The 15,050-nt window shown below is 36.4% G+C and overlaps 1 protein-coding gene across 6 annotated transcripts in view; it reads left to right on the top strand.

Moving 5' to 3' along the window:
* Positions 1–15,050, top strand: part of SNX13 (sorting nexin 13) — a 127,605-nt gene that overhangs the window by 17,363 nt on the left and 95,192 nt on the right. For 4 of the 6 annotated variants that reach the window (XR_004627970.1, XM_034668807.1, XM_034668784.1 and 1 more), the window contains exon 2: positions 8,352–8,402. The exons of 1 other annotated variant lie outside the window; for it this stretch is intronic. Coding sequence is in view for 4 of the 5 variants with exons in the window: in XM_034668807.1 (XP_034524698.1) it covers positions 8,352–8,402 (51 nt within the window). In the remaining variant the exon portion in view is untranslated. Of the gene's footprint in view, positions 1–5,056; positions 5,188–8,351; positions 8,403–15,050 lie in introns of all 6 variants that reach the window. One more of the 6 variants, XM_034668821.1, reaches the window with a different exon arrangement.

The raw sequence follows: 15,050 nt of genomic DNA, 5'->3' as shown, positions 1-15,050 counted from the left end.
TTTAATTTACAAATATTTTCTCCCGTTCTGTGCTTTGCCTTTTCATTTTCTTGATGCTATCATTTGAGCGCAAAATTTTCTGATTTTGATATAGACCAGTTCATCTACTTTTCTTTGGTTGATTGTGCTTTAGGTGTCAAAAGGTATTTAAATTTTGCAATACATTTTTTGTAGTTATCTTCAGAAGATGGTATTACTAGTATTGCATAAGCAAAACCAAATAGATAATAGTAGAGCTGAAATTAAGTCATTGTAGTTTCCTCCAACTTGAATTTTTAAAAATTTTTTGTGAATTTAGTGTCATTTGTAGATGGTGCGTGTGTGTTTATAGAAGACTTTACTGAGGTTTGAGGGTGATGAAGAGTTGGGTTTACATTGTGCAGTGTTGGAATAGTGCTCTTTAGTGGGGAAGCTGACTACAGTGACCTGAAATTCTGCGGTGTTCTGTCTTCAGTTGCCCTGCGGTGAGTGTTCTTCATGGTTAGTCACACCCCTGGAGGAGGAGGAATCTTCCCAAAACAGAGACGCCCTGTATTTCCAACCTTGCCCTCTTTGCCCCTGTAATCTGCCTCCACTCCCTACTAAATTCCTGGCTGCATTGTCTTGTGATAATTATGGTGCTTATCCATTATTTTTTTTTTTTCCTAGCACATTTTAAGTCTCTAGGTCTTAACTTTGGAGATCCTTTACTAGGCTGGCTTGTTGTTTCAGTGTCACTCTAAGTCCAGGAATCTGAACTTTGTGTTACTCTTGAGGATCATCTGTTTATGGTCCAGCTGCCTCTTCACAGTTACTTGTAGCAGTGTCTGCCTTCATCACCTGCACCTTCCTAATTCATACTTCCTACGACGTTTTAAAATTCTTCTTAACTACTTAAATAATTTGACCTTGGTAATATACAAATACTGTCTGTTTTTTAAAAGATTTTCCACATGCAAATCTGTTTCAAAGGACATGTGTGTTAAGCTATTTCTTCATTGTTACCATAATTTGACCAACTATTATGCTTTGCGTCTCGAGTGTTTCATATTTTTTGCTTAAAGGAGTACAAATGTTATGACAGCCTTTATGATCATAGCTAGCTAGAAGTAAATATTAGTAATAGTGTATTCATTTTAATATTTTAAGTGAATTATTAATTGAATGCTAATCAGTGAAGAATATGGTGTGTCTTGGAAAAGTGGTATGTGCAATCTAAAAATAATGAAGTATTATTTGCACTATGACATGATTTTTAAAAAGTAAACCAGGGCAGAAGCACATTTAGTTAGTGAAAGTATTGTTGGCTTTTTCCATTTTAAAAACCATATTTACTTCTATACCTTTCTCTATATTTAAACACAAGAGAGAGTTTTCAGTAAATTTGTAAAAATAACTTTTAAGATAGTGATGTGAATTATCTTTTCCTGCTTTGCTAAGTTTCTGAATTATTTTTCCAATGATTTTTGTTTGTTGGTGTACTTTATACTGTTACCTTCCCTCTACCCTATAGATAGCAGTTGCTCGATGAATTGATTTGATACTGAAACCAAGGATAAGTGGAACCTAAGTGTTAAGATGCCAGTTGACGATCAGAAAGGAAGATAAACTGTTGAAGATTATTACTGGGAAAAAAAAAAATCTTGATTTATGTAACATTGATTTGATGATTGATCAGGATACTGTGTTCAGTATATACCACTGAGAGCATACCGCATGTGCCAAATGTTATACTTGGCACCAAGAATACATCAATGAACAAAACATACACAGTTTACGTCCTCGCAAGATTTATAGCATATGGCATATATCAGAAAATAAATAAGCAGTTTCAGCATAATGTGATAAATGAGGATATTGGCAAGAGAGTGGTTGAAATCGTGAACCGTGGAGACCAATCTAGATAGGGAAGTGGATACAGAAGTGGGCTAAATAAGGAGAAAGTAGAAGAATCAAGTGTCTGCAACTCCAAATGACAAAAATAGATACAGTTGGTATAATTAATTTAGAACTGGAAGGTTGTAGCTAGAGAATAAGATAATTAATTTTCACATTTCCCATTCAGAGAAGACAAGGTGGTGATGAAGTCTAGAGTGTGGTCTTAGAGTGGCTGAAGTGGAGTTGAACTGAAAGTTGGCAAAGGTGAAATAGTAATGTTGTTAAAAGTAGAGTGATAGATGGATTATCCATATGTATGTTAAATCATTCAAGGTTATGTAGTACTTGGGGTAGAGAAGAATGTTGTGTGCCATGTATCAGAAGTTTTGAATGAACAGTTAGGAGTGCCTTGGAGATTAGGAGGTCCTACCTGTGTCCATGTTGAAATCACTTGGGGAACTTAACAAACTACTAATGCTTTTACCTTAATTTTGCTGCACCCCAGAAATCCTAATAGCTAGCTCTCATCCTCAGTTATTCTGATTTAATTTGTATGTGGTGTAACCTGGGCAGTGGGACTTTAAAATCCCCCCACATAATTCCAAGGTGCAGGAATTGCATAAGGGACAGAGGTTCTTACAGGAAACTGACTGGGAGTTATGATTGGAACCATGACCCTGCATCAAAAAATTGGAGTAAGTGATAAATGAAAAAATAAGCAGCCTTTGAGAGGGTCACTGGAGAAGCAGCTTTTACTTAAAGCCAACAGTGAAGTTTTTGAGGATGTAGGTGTGTTCGTTTTTTTTTTTTTTTTTTTTTTTTTTTATTTATGGAGCAGAGTAAACCTAGAGGAGACCTTTGGGTAGGAGGGAAGTAGTGGGAAGTTGGATGATGGAGGAAAAAGCAAGAACAGTACAGTGGTTAGTATATAGGAGAGTACTGATAACTGAATACATTTATCTTGGTAGTGACCAAAAACAACAGGGCATGGTGGGTTCAGAATTGATTTGGAAAATACATTCATTAGTTCCATAGTGGGTGACAGTTGGTAATTGGGTAAATGGTACTCAGGAGTCAGTTTTGACCTTGATGGGTTGAACATCATAGGAAACCCTAGCCTTGTACCCCTCCCTTTGTTATGGGGTTTGGATTGATTGAGCAAGGTCTGTGGATGGGCTGCTGTTCCACAGGTTCCCTGGGGAGTGGTTAGAGGCTTGGTCTGTTCGTTCTGACGCTGGCAGGTGGCAGCTTTGGAGTGTCAGGGCTTGGCCCGTTCTGCATAGCATGGTTCTGCTCACTCTGCTGCTCATGTGCGTTTGGCATTCTGCTGTATCTAACACTGGCAAAGCCTTCACTATTTCTTTTAGTCTTGATGCTTTTCAGGAACAATTGTAATTGTCCAGTTTCGGATTTGTGAGCAACTCCTGATGGGTTTTATTTTTTTTCCCAGTGTGCGAGAATTAGAATAGATTTAGAAATAGTGAAAAAGGACTTTATATATTACATAGGCAAACTTCCCTTATTTATACATTAGAATTTTAAGTATAGAGAGTCAAATTGGAATGAGTTTCACGAAGAAACCACTCAGCTTAGATTAACTAAGGTATAATGGACCTAGAAATTTATAATTGTTAAACTGATAAGAATTTGTTGCAAGAATAAATGGGTTAATTGCAGCTCATTTTATTAATTTGACATATAACTTGATTTTCTTGCACTGTTAACCTTGAAAAATGCGATCATCAGACCTCCCTGTCAACAGAGTGCAGCAAATTTATTCTTCTTTTAAAATTAAAGCTTTTCAAAGTATTATACTTGCAATCGGAAAGAGCTACCCTGGTTATGCATACGTACTATGAAATTAGTTTTGAATGAAGAATTCGTTCAAAACATTCTAAAAAATTTTCAGTATATTTTTGGTCAAAATAAGGTAAGTAGTTATGTAGTAAGCTTAATAACAGCTTGATGTAGAGATAAGAAAATTGTATGCTAAGTGGAAAACAAGACTTTTTGCATAATTATGGTGTATCATGTTAACTAGTAATTAAAACCCATGTGCTTTTACTAAGCAAAATATATATCATGATTAGAGCTTTTATGCTTTGTTTAATTAGATGATTTTGCATACAGCAACCTTATTTCATATGTGTTTAAATTATGAAACTACAAGTAATTTTTTGAGGCTATGACACCAAGTAGATGAAGCCTATGATAGGTGATGGGGATTTTGGGTACATCAAAAGGGTGCTTGTAACAGCTGGGTTATGACACGCATTTTTTGTATTCCTAGTTTTCAGATGTACTTACTAGCAAGGTGAAAGTTGAGGCACAGTCATGTAAATAGTGCTCCTTTTCCTTTTCTCTTTTTGGATTGCATTCATTGACTTTCCTGATGTTAAGGTGTCTATGAATAGTACCCATGTACACATTTTTTAAAAAGTCAGTTGATATTTGTTTAAAAACTACACAGCAAGTCAGTGTCTCAGTCATCTGTGGTTATATCTCACAGTTTAGTTTTAACAGTACAGATTCAGATGATTCATAGAAATGTTAAGATTTTTCTTTGGCTGTGACAGCTGACATCTTTTGGTTTAAAATTTCGAGGCCAAAATTATTTCTACGCTACTGTGTGGTGGGAAATTCTGGTTAACTCAGGTCAATATTTGTTATGTTGGAGTATATCCAAAGATGCTTCCTGAGGAAACCTTTGGCTTTGATTATTTGTCTTTGCTGTTTTCTGCCACCTTATAAAAGTAGGGTTGAGAACACTAGTCTTTTTAATTTTTATGGCTTATTTGATTTATAGGTGTATGTGAATTAACTCTAAATCAGAAATATAAACAACCAGCACAAAGCTATCTCAGGCTGTATGGTACTCAGTATCTCCCAAAGCCCAAAAGAATTGATGCTCTTTAATTTAGAGTTAAATTTGGAGGTAATCTCTTTTTTATTTGTTTATAATTGTGATTAGATTTTCTAATTTCTGCCCTTGGATATAGTTTGACTAATAGAAAACTATAATCTTAGAACACATTAGTTTTACTCTTGGCAGAATTGCCTTCTTTGAATTGACTCTTCATGTTTATGTCCACTTCTATTTAAAGTCATTATGAGAAACAATTTTGTTAAACTTTCTAATGACTTTCCTGCACAACTGTTGTTGAGAACATTAACCAGTACTTCATGCTTTGTTTTTCAGGTAAATTCCTATATGATACAATTCTTTAAAAGTTCAGAGCTGCAGATATAGAGCACCAGTTAAATGAGAGGAACCTTGGATATCATCTGTTTCCAACCTGTTTACAGATGAAGAAATTGAGGCTCAGAGAGGTCAGCTATAAGTAGCTGGCCTAGAACCCGGGTCTAGAAATTGTGTCTTCTAACAACTGACCCAATTTTTTTTTTTGAAGTTTTTTTAAAAATTGAGGTGAAATTGAAATTGACAACAGAGTTAACCATTTTAAAGTGAACAATTCATTGGCATTTAGTACAGTCACAATTTTGTGCAAACACCACCTCTGTCTAGTTCCAAAACATTTCCATCACCCCCCAAAAAAGATTGTATTCATTATAGTTGCTCCCCATTTTCTCCCTATTCCCTCACCTCCCAGATGTTGGCATCTGTCATTCTGCATTCTGTCTCTATGGATTTTTCTATTCTTGGTATTTCATATAAATGTAATCATACAATATTTGACCTTGTGTGTCTGGCTTCTTTCATTTATTTAGCACAGTGTATCCATGTTGTAGCATGTGTCAGTGCCTCATTCCTTTTTTATGGCCAAATAATACTCTGTTGTATGTAGATACCATGATTTATTTATCCATTCATTTGTTGATGGACATTTGGGCCACTTCCATCTTTTGGCTATTATAAATAGTGGTGCTATGAACACATATGCGCATTTTTCAGTCCTTTGGGGTATATACCTAGAAGTGAAATTTCTGGATCATATGGTAACTGTTTCATGTTGGGCCTTACCATTTTACATATCCCCTGGTTTTGTTTATTTGTTGTTTGCTTCCCTTCTACTCTGCTATGGTAAGATTATGGTGGTTTGAAAAAGAAAATGAGCCAAGGATGAGTTTTGTTTTGTTTTTTTAAAGGTATGAGCTCTCACTTGATATGTCTTATGCAGTAGATTTTCAACCATGTTTATCTTTTTTTTCCAGTGGTTTATTGATTTATTGAATTTGATTTTGGTTCTTTTCATTCAAACTGAGTTGAAATTGTACTACTTCATTTCTTTTCCCTTATAATATTTATGTTCTTAGAACTTATGAGAATGAATTTAGAAGTCTAAGTAAATGTCTATTTATTATCCTTTATTTGTCAGAATGACATGAAAATAATCGAACAAATAGCAACATAAATAGTCTTGGGTACTTTCAAGAAGTTATTTATAGGTTTTAACGGACTGAAGTGCAGGTCAAATTTCTTTGTCTTTGCGGGAATCAATTGGCAGGGCTTGGCAGTTTTTTATCTCAAAAATTTTGAGACCATCCCATCACTTAAATGTCTTTATTAAAACAGTGCCTTGTTTTACACTTGGTAGATGAATTTTTTAGAAAATTTTAAGTAAATGCTTAAGATAGGTTAAATAGTCATCAAATCTCTTAATTAAGTTTTTGGGGTAAGGCTGATTTTGATTTAGTTGGACTAAATGACCGTTTGTCATTATTTAAGTCGGCAATTTTTTTCAGTATTTCATTTTTTTATTTGGTTTTAATCATAATAAAATGGCCCTCACTAAATTATCTCTTTTCCAAGAAGGAAAAAGTTAAGCTAATGTAAGCTCTAGGAAAAGACCTGATTGAGTTTTCCTGTTAACAGAGAAAACTTCTTACTCCAAATAAGACTATAAACGCATATTTTTAGTCCTTGAGGAAAGAATCTGAAGGTCGTTGTTATTATTATTATTATTATTATCATTATCATTATTAGCTTTAGTTTTAGAAGCTAGAAATCTAACAGGTACACAGAATGCATTTATTTAGCTTTATGAAAAGTATTAGGTATTTAGGCTTTTTTTTTTTTAACATCCAAAGCACAGAGGGATTCTGGAATTACCTTAGGTGACAAGAATTTTATTATAAAGATGCATGTTGAAATCAATAAAATAAGAGATTTATTAGACAGCCTTGCTTCACAATAGAACAGACAGGCTACCTTGCCTGGTTAGCTACCTAGTTACCTTGTGACCCTCTTTAACATTAGATGTTTGTTAATCCCTATGCTATTGCTTTGCTATTACAGTGGACTTTCTGTTACTGTTTTACTGCGATTTTTATCCCTCTTAGCACCAACTGGCAGTCTCAAGAGAAGATCTTATTGGTCAGATGAGAGTCACCATTTTCTCTAGGCTATCTGTGTTATTTGATAGAGCTTTTCTGCCAGGTTGTGTCACGGAACATTAAACCAGCTATAGAAATCCACCATTATAGCTGTCTGTGGTCTGCCGTGGCGAGAGTCATTTATGTGATTCAGAGCATGGTGCTCTATTCTTAAGGAATCCCTCAGAAGATCATTTAAGGTATGGTAGGCAGGCATTTTTGAGCAAAGTCCAAGAAGGAAGGCAGTGTATCAGGTGAGTATCTTGCTTGTCTTGAAAGGAAGTTTCATAGTTTGACGTAGTTACTACATTTGCTTTAGGTGCTGCTTTACGGATTTCTGGGGTCTTAGGAGAAAGCCATTTTATACTCCGAAGTTTACATCTTTCATGTAGAGAAAAATTTACAAGAGACTTCCAGCAGGTTGCTTTAAGAGTATATATATCTTTGAATTTGTTGTATGTGTACACATGTACACACCCCTCACACAATCATATCACAAGTTAATTTTTAAGCCATTTAAGAATAGGAGGTCTGTAATCCAATTCTGTCTTTTCAAAGTGAGTAAACAAAAGTTGAGAGACATTTTGATTGCCCAGATTTGCATGATGTCTTAGAGCAGAGCTATGATTAGAAGACAGAATTCCTTACTACTTCTGCGTTCAAGTGTGTAGTGCCTATTTAGTGACTTAGAAAAACAAAAATGGCTTCTGTGTTCCTGGCATTTATCTAATCTTATTTAGGAGTTTCCAGTTGGGAATCTTGATTGTGAGGAGCAGAAATACACCTCCATTATCTCATATAAAAAGGAGAATTCAGGGAAGTGAAATGGAATACAGCTGGTCCTACGGGAACTAAGAAGCTGACTAAGGTCTCAACTCTCTCTGTTTCTCTCCCTCTCTTCCTCTCCCTCCCTTTCTCCTTCTCTCCATCCCCTTTTCTCTCTCCCTCTCCCCCTTTCTCTTTTACAGGTAACCATAAAGTCTCTCATTTCAGCTTTTCAGAATGTATTTGCTTCATTTTCAGTTTTTCTCTCAGTTGGCTTCCTTGCTTACTTATTGGCCTATATGTCCCTTAAAAGGGCCACCCCAGCCCCAGAATGTACATATTCTTTTTCAGGTTCATTGCCCATCATTGGCTGATTACCATTTGTACCTTTTCAGGTTACTGAGAGAGAGCCTAGAGAGAGAGCCTATGGAGCCAGGTCTCACAAGGTATACACTGTCTGTTAAATAGTAAGTTTGGCTGCCTTTGTGTTAGGTGTACACATACCTGGTCTAGACCAGGGTGAGTTTGGGCAGGGAAAAGTAGATAGGATAGTACAATTCTTGGGGCTGTGGATGATAGGATGGGATAGGCAGATGAAACCTGCCTTTTACAGATGTAACAATTGCTGGTTTTATATTTCAAATAAAAACTGATTTTTTTTATAAACTCCTGAATAGATCTTATATTTGGATGACAAAGACTGAACACATCTTAGCATGGGGCATCATATCCTATACATTTGTGCATTGCTAAGTTCATTAATTGTAAATGAATCTCTGAAGTCATAACTCAGGTTATCTATTCTGGATACATGCTTCTAGGGGATATTTCTTTTTAGCTCTCTGTTCCCCTTTTTGTCAGATTGTTTATTGTATTACCAAAGGGGTCTCCTCCTGAATTCATTCATGTATTCATGTATACCAGAGTCTTTGAGTTGTATTACATTCCAGGAATTTTGCTAGCTGTGTGGAGATGAGGTTGAACATGGTACCTTCCCTGCCCTGAAAGAAAGTTTAAATTTTGGAAACACCTGTCCGTCTTGCAATTAATTAGAGGTTCAGCTCTCTTTGTACCTTTGAGCCTGTCATCTCCTGCTCATTGAGTCATATCTATCTCACCCGTACTGTTTTTACTACATCTTTCTCTAGAGCCTGACATACCTACAAATCTCTTCCCGTTCATTCCTAAACCTACTGCAGTGGGGTTCTGTGTTACTACTCTGTTGATGCTCCTCTCAGTAAAATTACCAGTTACTTTCTAGTTGTCAAGTCCCCTGGACATTTACTAGTTTTTATGTTACTGAATATTCTCTAGCTTTTGGATACTGTTGATTGCTTCTTTCTTAGGGAGATACTGTTCTCATAGCTTCTGGGACTCCACCCATTCCTGATTCTTTTTATGCCTTTCTAAGCATGCCTTCTCAGTCATCTACATGGGCTTTTTCTTTTTCTGCCCCTTAAAATATTTCAGTATTTCATTCTTGACTTGCTGATGTCTTCATGATCTGCTTCATTCTAATTCGTAAGATTGCTGTTTGTATCTTCAAATTCTATATCTCTAGCAAGAGTATTCCCTTGAAAATAACTTATATTACTATATCCAGTTACTTGCTGGCTACCTTCACTTGAGATCTTGTATATTACCCTTAACATGTCCCTTAGTAAACTTGACTCCTTCATCCACAAAACTAAACAGTAAACATACTGCCCCCAACCCTATTCTTCTGTATGTTGTTTGGGGGTGACTAGCTGTTCAGTCAGTTATTACTCAAGCCTAAAAAGCTATGATGATGGCTTTTTCTCATGCTCCATGAAGTTAATTAGAGCATCTATTGGTTGAGTCATCTAGATACTTCTCCAGTTTATAGACTTTTGTCCATGCCCACTACCTTTGCCCTATTTCTGGCTTTTAGGTAATATGACGTAATTGCCCTTAGGTTTTTCTGCCTCCAGGTTTGCCTGTTTCAACTCATGCACGTAGTTGCTACAGTGGTTTAAACTTGTATATCTGATATGCTTCTCACAGTCTACTTTTTAAAAACAACCTTCACTGGCCTTCCCATGAAAGTGTTTCTTGCTTGAGTGCCTACTCCTGTTGTCTTCTCTTTATCAGTTTCCCTGTTCTTCATCTGTCTATGTCCTGTTACCCTCTGAGACTGGTCTTAGGTATCACCTTTTCTGGGATACTTCCTCTGATTTGCTGTCCTTTATTTCCTTCATGATGGGTCACATCACATGCGCCTTCGTAGTGCCTTATAATAGCTGATGCATGTCTTATCATTTTACTTATGGTATTGTGAGATCGATCGATCTATCTATCTATCTATCTATCTATTTCTGTTCCACAAGACTGTGAACTTCTTGAGGCCATGAACAATGCTTATCTTTTAAATCACAGAATCTGGCTATGGTGGGCATATGATAGACTTCATTTAATGTTTTTTTTTTGTTTATTTTGGGTTTTTTTTAAAGATTTTATTTATTTATTTGAGAGAGAGTGAGCAAGAGAGAGGGAGAGAGCATGGGTGGGGTAAGGGGCAGAGGGAGGGGGAGAAACAGACTCTCCCACTGAGCAGGGAGCCTGATGCAGGGCTGGATCCCGGGACCCTGGGATCATGACCTGAGCCCAAGGCAGACGCTTAACCGACTGAGCTACCCAGGCGCCCCCTCAGTAAATGTTTGATCAATGAATGAAGGAAGCTTCCAGTTTAGAAAAGGCAGATATGGGGCGCCTGGGTGGCACAGCGGTTGGGCGTCTGCCTTCGGCTCAGGGCGTGATCCTGGCGTTAAGGGATCGAGCCCCACATCAGGCTCCTCTGCTGTGAGCCTGCTTCTTCCTCTCCCACTCCCCCTGCTTGTGTTCCCTCTCTCACTGGCTGTCTCTATCTCTGTCAAATAAATAAAATCTTTTTAAAAAAAAAGTTTGATATATATGAATAACTGTGGAATTTTAAATACTACCGTGGAGGCAGAGAATGAAAGGACTGACATTCTATTTGCTGAGAGAAATGTGCTTGTGAGGGAGGACTTATTTGATGGAATACATAAGTTTGAGCTGGTTCTTGAAGGGAACTCGATAGAGATTCTTGCTAAAGAGGAAAGGTATTCATACTAGAGGATAGACACAAGAGAACAAGTTGTGCTCATGGAATAACTAGGTATTTCAGAATCTTCAAAGGTCATTTTGGCAGTAAGGAGGATAGAATAGAGGGGAGGCAGGAATTGTAGTCTTGCAGGCTATAATAAAGGTCTTGTCTAAGGCTTTAGTGGTGAAGAGGGGAGGGCCCCAAGAGATATTTAGGATATAAAATATAATTAGTTGGATGTGACAGTTCCAAGAGGGGACAGTCCAAGATAACTTTGAGATTTATCTTTTCAGTAATTGGATAGGCACTGATGCTCCTTTTAAGTAAGGGAATATAGGATATATTTAGGATATGTAATGAGTTTATTTTTGGACATGATGAATTTGAGGTACTCATGAGAAATTTAGGCAGAAGTGTTAAGTATACAGTTAATTGTAAGTTTCAGAAACTCAAGAGGCATATTTGGGCTAGAGGTACAGTTTTGAAAGTCACACTACATATGAGGTAGTGAAAAGTGGTGGATTAGAAAACAAGATTACTCAGGGATTACATATGTAGAAGACTGTGAGAATGAAAACAGTATCGTGGGAATTGTAGGCTTTTTATTTTCCCCTTAAAGATGATCAAGGGCATACTTAAAATGCAGTATTAATTTTCTCTGATCTCTTTTATTTCCTTTTATTCTTAATCACTTTAACAGACTTCAGAAATTTCCTTATTGCAGTTCCTATTTGTGATTTCCTAATTTTCTTCCTTCCCTTTTTCATCCATTGGATTCTTCTTGAGGCTACTAGTTTATTCTTCTTTAAAGTTTTTTTTTTTTTTTTTTAAAGATTTTATTTATTTATTTGACAGAGAGAGCCAGCCAGCGAGAGAGGGAACACAAGCAGGGGGAGTGGGAGATGAAGAAGCAGGCTCCTAGTGGAAGAGCCTGACGTGGGGCTCGATCCCAGAACGCTGGGATCGTGCCCTGAGCCGAAGGCAGACGCTTAAGGACTGCGCCACCCAGGCGCCCCCTTTAAAGTGTTTGTTGTCAGACTAAATTAGGGAGAAGGAAAGGCCTAACTCAGGTGTGTGAATTTAGATCCCTTCATGAAGTAGGCATATGTATTTATACCTTTGCTTCAACTAAGTAATAGGCTATCTGCCATTTTTAAGACATACTACTCTTGGTTTATCTTTTGTTTCCCAACTTTTAATAATGACATAGTTGTAGACCAGTATTTTGCATCTTTAAAACAGCTGTGAAGTTATGATGATACATTATATCTTGGACTTAAAATCAGATAAACCTTTCAGCAAGTGTTGGTACTGTGGCAGTACTGAACTCCTGTTCCTGGCTTATTTTCATGTGGGTTGTTGCCACTCACTTTTATCTCATTGTTTCCTTGTAGGGATATAATTCCACATTTTTCATTTTTTAAAAAATATTTATTTATTTATTTGACAATGAGAGAGCACAAGTTGGGGGAGCAAGAGAGGGAGAGGGAGAAGCAGTCTCCCTGCTGAGCAGGGAGCCTGCTGTGGGGCTCCATCCCAGGACCCTGAGATCATGACCTGAGCTGAAGGCAGATGCTTAACCAACTGAGCCACCCTTGTGCCCCCAAATTTTTAATTTTTTTAAGAAAAGCCAGAAATCCTGATTTGTAGGTGGTGTTTTAAATGTTTATTCGGAATTAAAAAAAAAAAATACTATGTTGGCCAGATAAAACACACCAGTTTTTGATCCCTGTCTCAAAACTTAAATTCTTCATAAAGAAGATCAACTAGCGTCACCTACTGAGATATTTGAGATGTGTTTTGTTCTATTTCATACAAGGGTAAGGAAGGAAACTTGACTGGAAGCCACAGAAGACTAACTGGCAAAAAAGACAGGCTCAATCCCTTGGTTTGGAAGACTGAGTAATAATTGGCTCATGAAGTCAAATGGGCTGAGACTTATCCATTTTGCAGTTAAGTATCCTGACAGTGAATTTTTGTTACCTTCTGCTCCGTATTTGCTGAGTTCTTGATCCTGAGCACCATGATCAGTTAGGGAAGATATTTTTCTTATTATTTTATCCAGCATATTTAAGTACAAAATTAAAACACTCTCCCTCTCCTCTCTCTCACTCTTTGTTTCTGTCTCTGTCTCTTTCTCTCTCACTCTCCCCTACTCTGCTTTGTTGTTTTGCCCAAATAATGCAGCCCACATAAATAATGTTTCTGTCAGTTTCAAGTTCAGAACACCTGATTTACTAAATTAACTCAGCATAATTTGTTAGGGCTTACTGTATTATCTTTATTTATTTTTGTTGAGTCAAAGTAAAGAACTTTTATGGGAAGTCTCCTACTTGTTCAATGGGAAAATCAGGGAGATTTATTGGAACTGACCTTTGGCTTTTCTGTTTGTTCTTCTTGGGAGGGAGGAGTAAGGATTCTTACAAGTGGAAATTTCTTAGTTTTGATTGTGCATGTGTTAGCAACAGCTTTCCCTTGTAAAAAAAATGCATTTGTATAAAAATTAGATCTTACAATTAAAAATTATATTTAAAAAATGCTACAAAATGTTAGAATTTGATGATTAATTCTTGATCTCATTGGCTTTTGACCATATCAGATTAGATTATGAGAGGTATTTATACACTAGATGGCCCTGAATAAAGGAAGTGTGATTTTCTTTGGGTGGAGAGGGGAGTCTAAGTGCAATTAGTTGACGTATGTGCTAATGTATTATATCAACTAAAATTTTAATTATGTAATAATTTCCCATAATTATGTGATACATATTTTATATATGTTTGTAGTTTTCTCTTTGAGTTTTCTGTATCAGAGTGGTTTGTCCCTAGTTTCCTGTACTAAGGTGAAAGATTATGGAATCTATGAAATGAATCTAAACCGTTAATTTTAACTTTAATATATATATATTTTTTACATTTTATTAAAAGGTGAATGAATTTTGAGCTGTTTGACTTTTAGCATTTGTTCTTTTGGACATTGATAAGGTTGACTGTCAGTTTATTATAATTCATGACTGGTGCCAACTTATATCATTTGCTCCCTTTCTAAAATCTTTTTGTACTTGTGATTATTTATATGTAGTTTTTTTAAAGACTTTTTGGGTAACAATTTTCAATTTACAACAAAATTTAGAGGAAGGTACAAAGATTTCCTGTTTACCCTCTCCTCCCATATGTGCATAGTCTCCCTTCTATATCACTCACAAGAATGGTAGATTTTTTTTTGTCGAGGCTGAACTTATATTGACACATGATAATCACCCAAAGTCCACAGTTTACCTTGGGGTTCACTCTTGTGGTGTTGTATATTTGGTGGGTTTGAGCAGAAGTATAATAACCTATATCCATCATAAGACCACGCAGGGTATTTTCAGTCTCTTAAAAATTCTCTAACCTATTCATCTCCCCATTTTGTCCCTTTCCACTCCCCACCAACCACTGATCTTTAGTTTTGCGTTTTCCAGAATGTTATAGAGTTGGAATTATACCATGTGTAACCTTTTTACATTAGCTTCTTTACTTTGTAATATGCATTTAAGAATCTCCATGTCTTTTCATGGCTAGATAGCTCATTTCTTTTTAGTGCTTAATAATACTTTGCTGTCTGGATGTACCATAGATTATTTATCCACTCACCTGCTTTAGGACATCTTGGTTGCTTCTAAGTTTTGGCAGTTATGAATAAAGCTCCTGTAAACATCTGTGTGCAGGTTTTTGTGTGGACATGTTTTCAGTACCTTTGGGTAAATACTAAGGAGTGTGATTGCTGGATCATATGGTAAGAGTATATTTAGTTTTGTAAGAAATTGAGAAATTGTCTTCCAGAATGCCGTTTTATTTATTTCTACCAGCAGCGTATGAGAATTCCTGTTGTTCCACGTCCTTGTCAGTGTTCTGGATTTTGGCCATTCTTATAGATGTGTGGTGGTATCTAATTGTGATTTTAATTTACATCTCCCTGATGGCATATGTGGAATGTCTTCTTGTACGCTTATTTGCTGTCAGTGTAT

Source organism: Ailuropoda melanoleuca, chromosome 1 (assembly GCF_002007445.2).
Source record: "Ailuropoda melanoleuca isolate Jingjing chromosome 1, ASM200744v2, whole genome shotgun sequence".
NCBI classification, from domain to species: Eukaryota; Metazoa; Chordata; class Mammalia; order Carnivora; family Ursidae; genus Ailuropoda; species Ailuropoda melanoleuca.
This window is presented reverse-complemented; position numbering and strand designations above follow the sequence as displayed.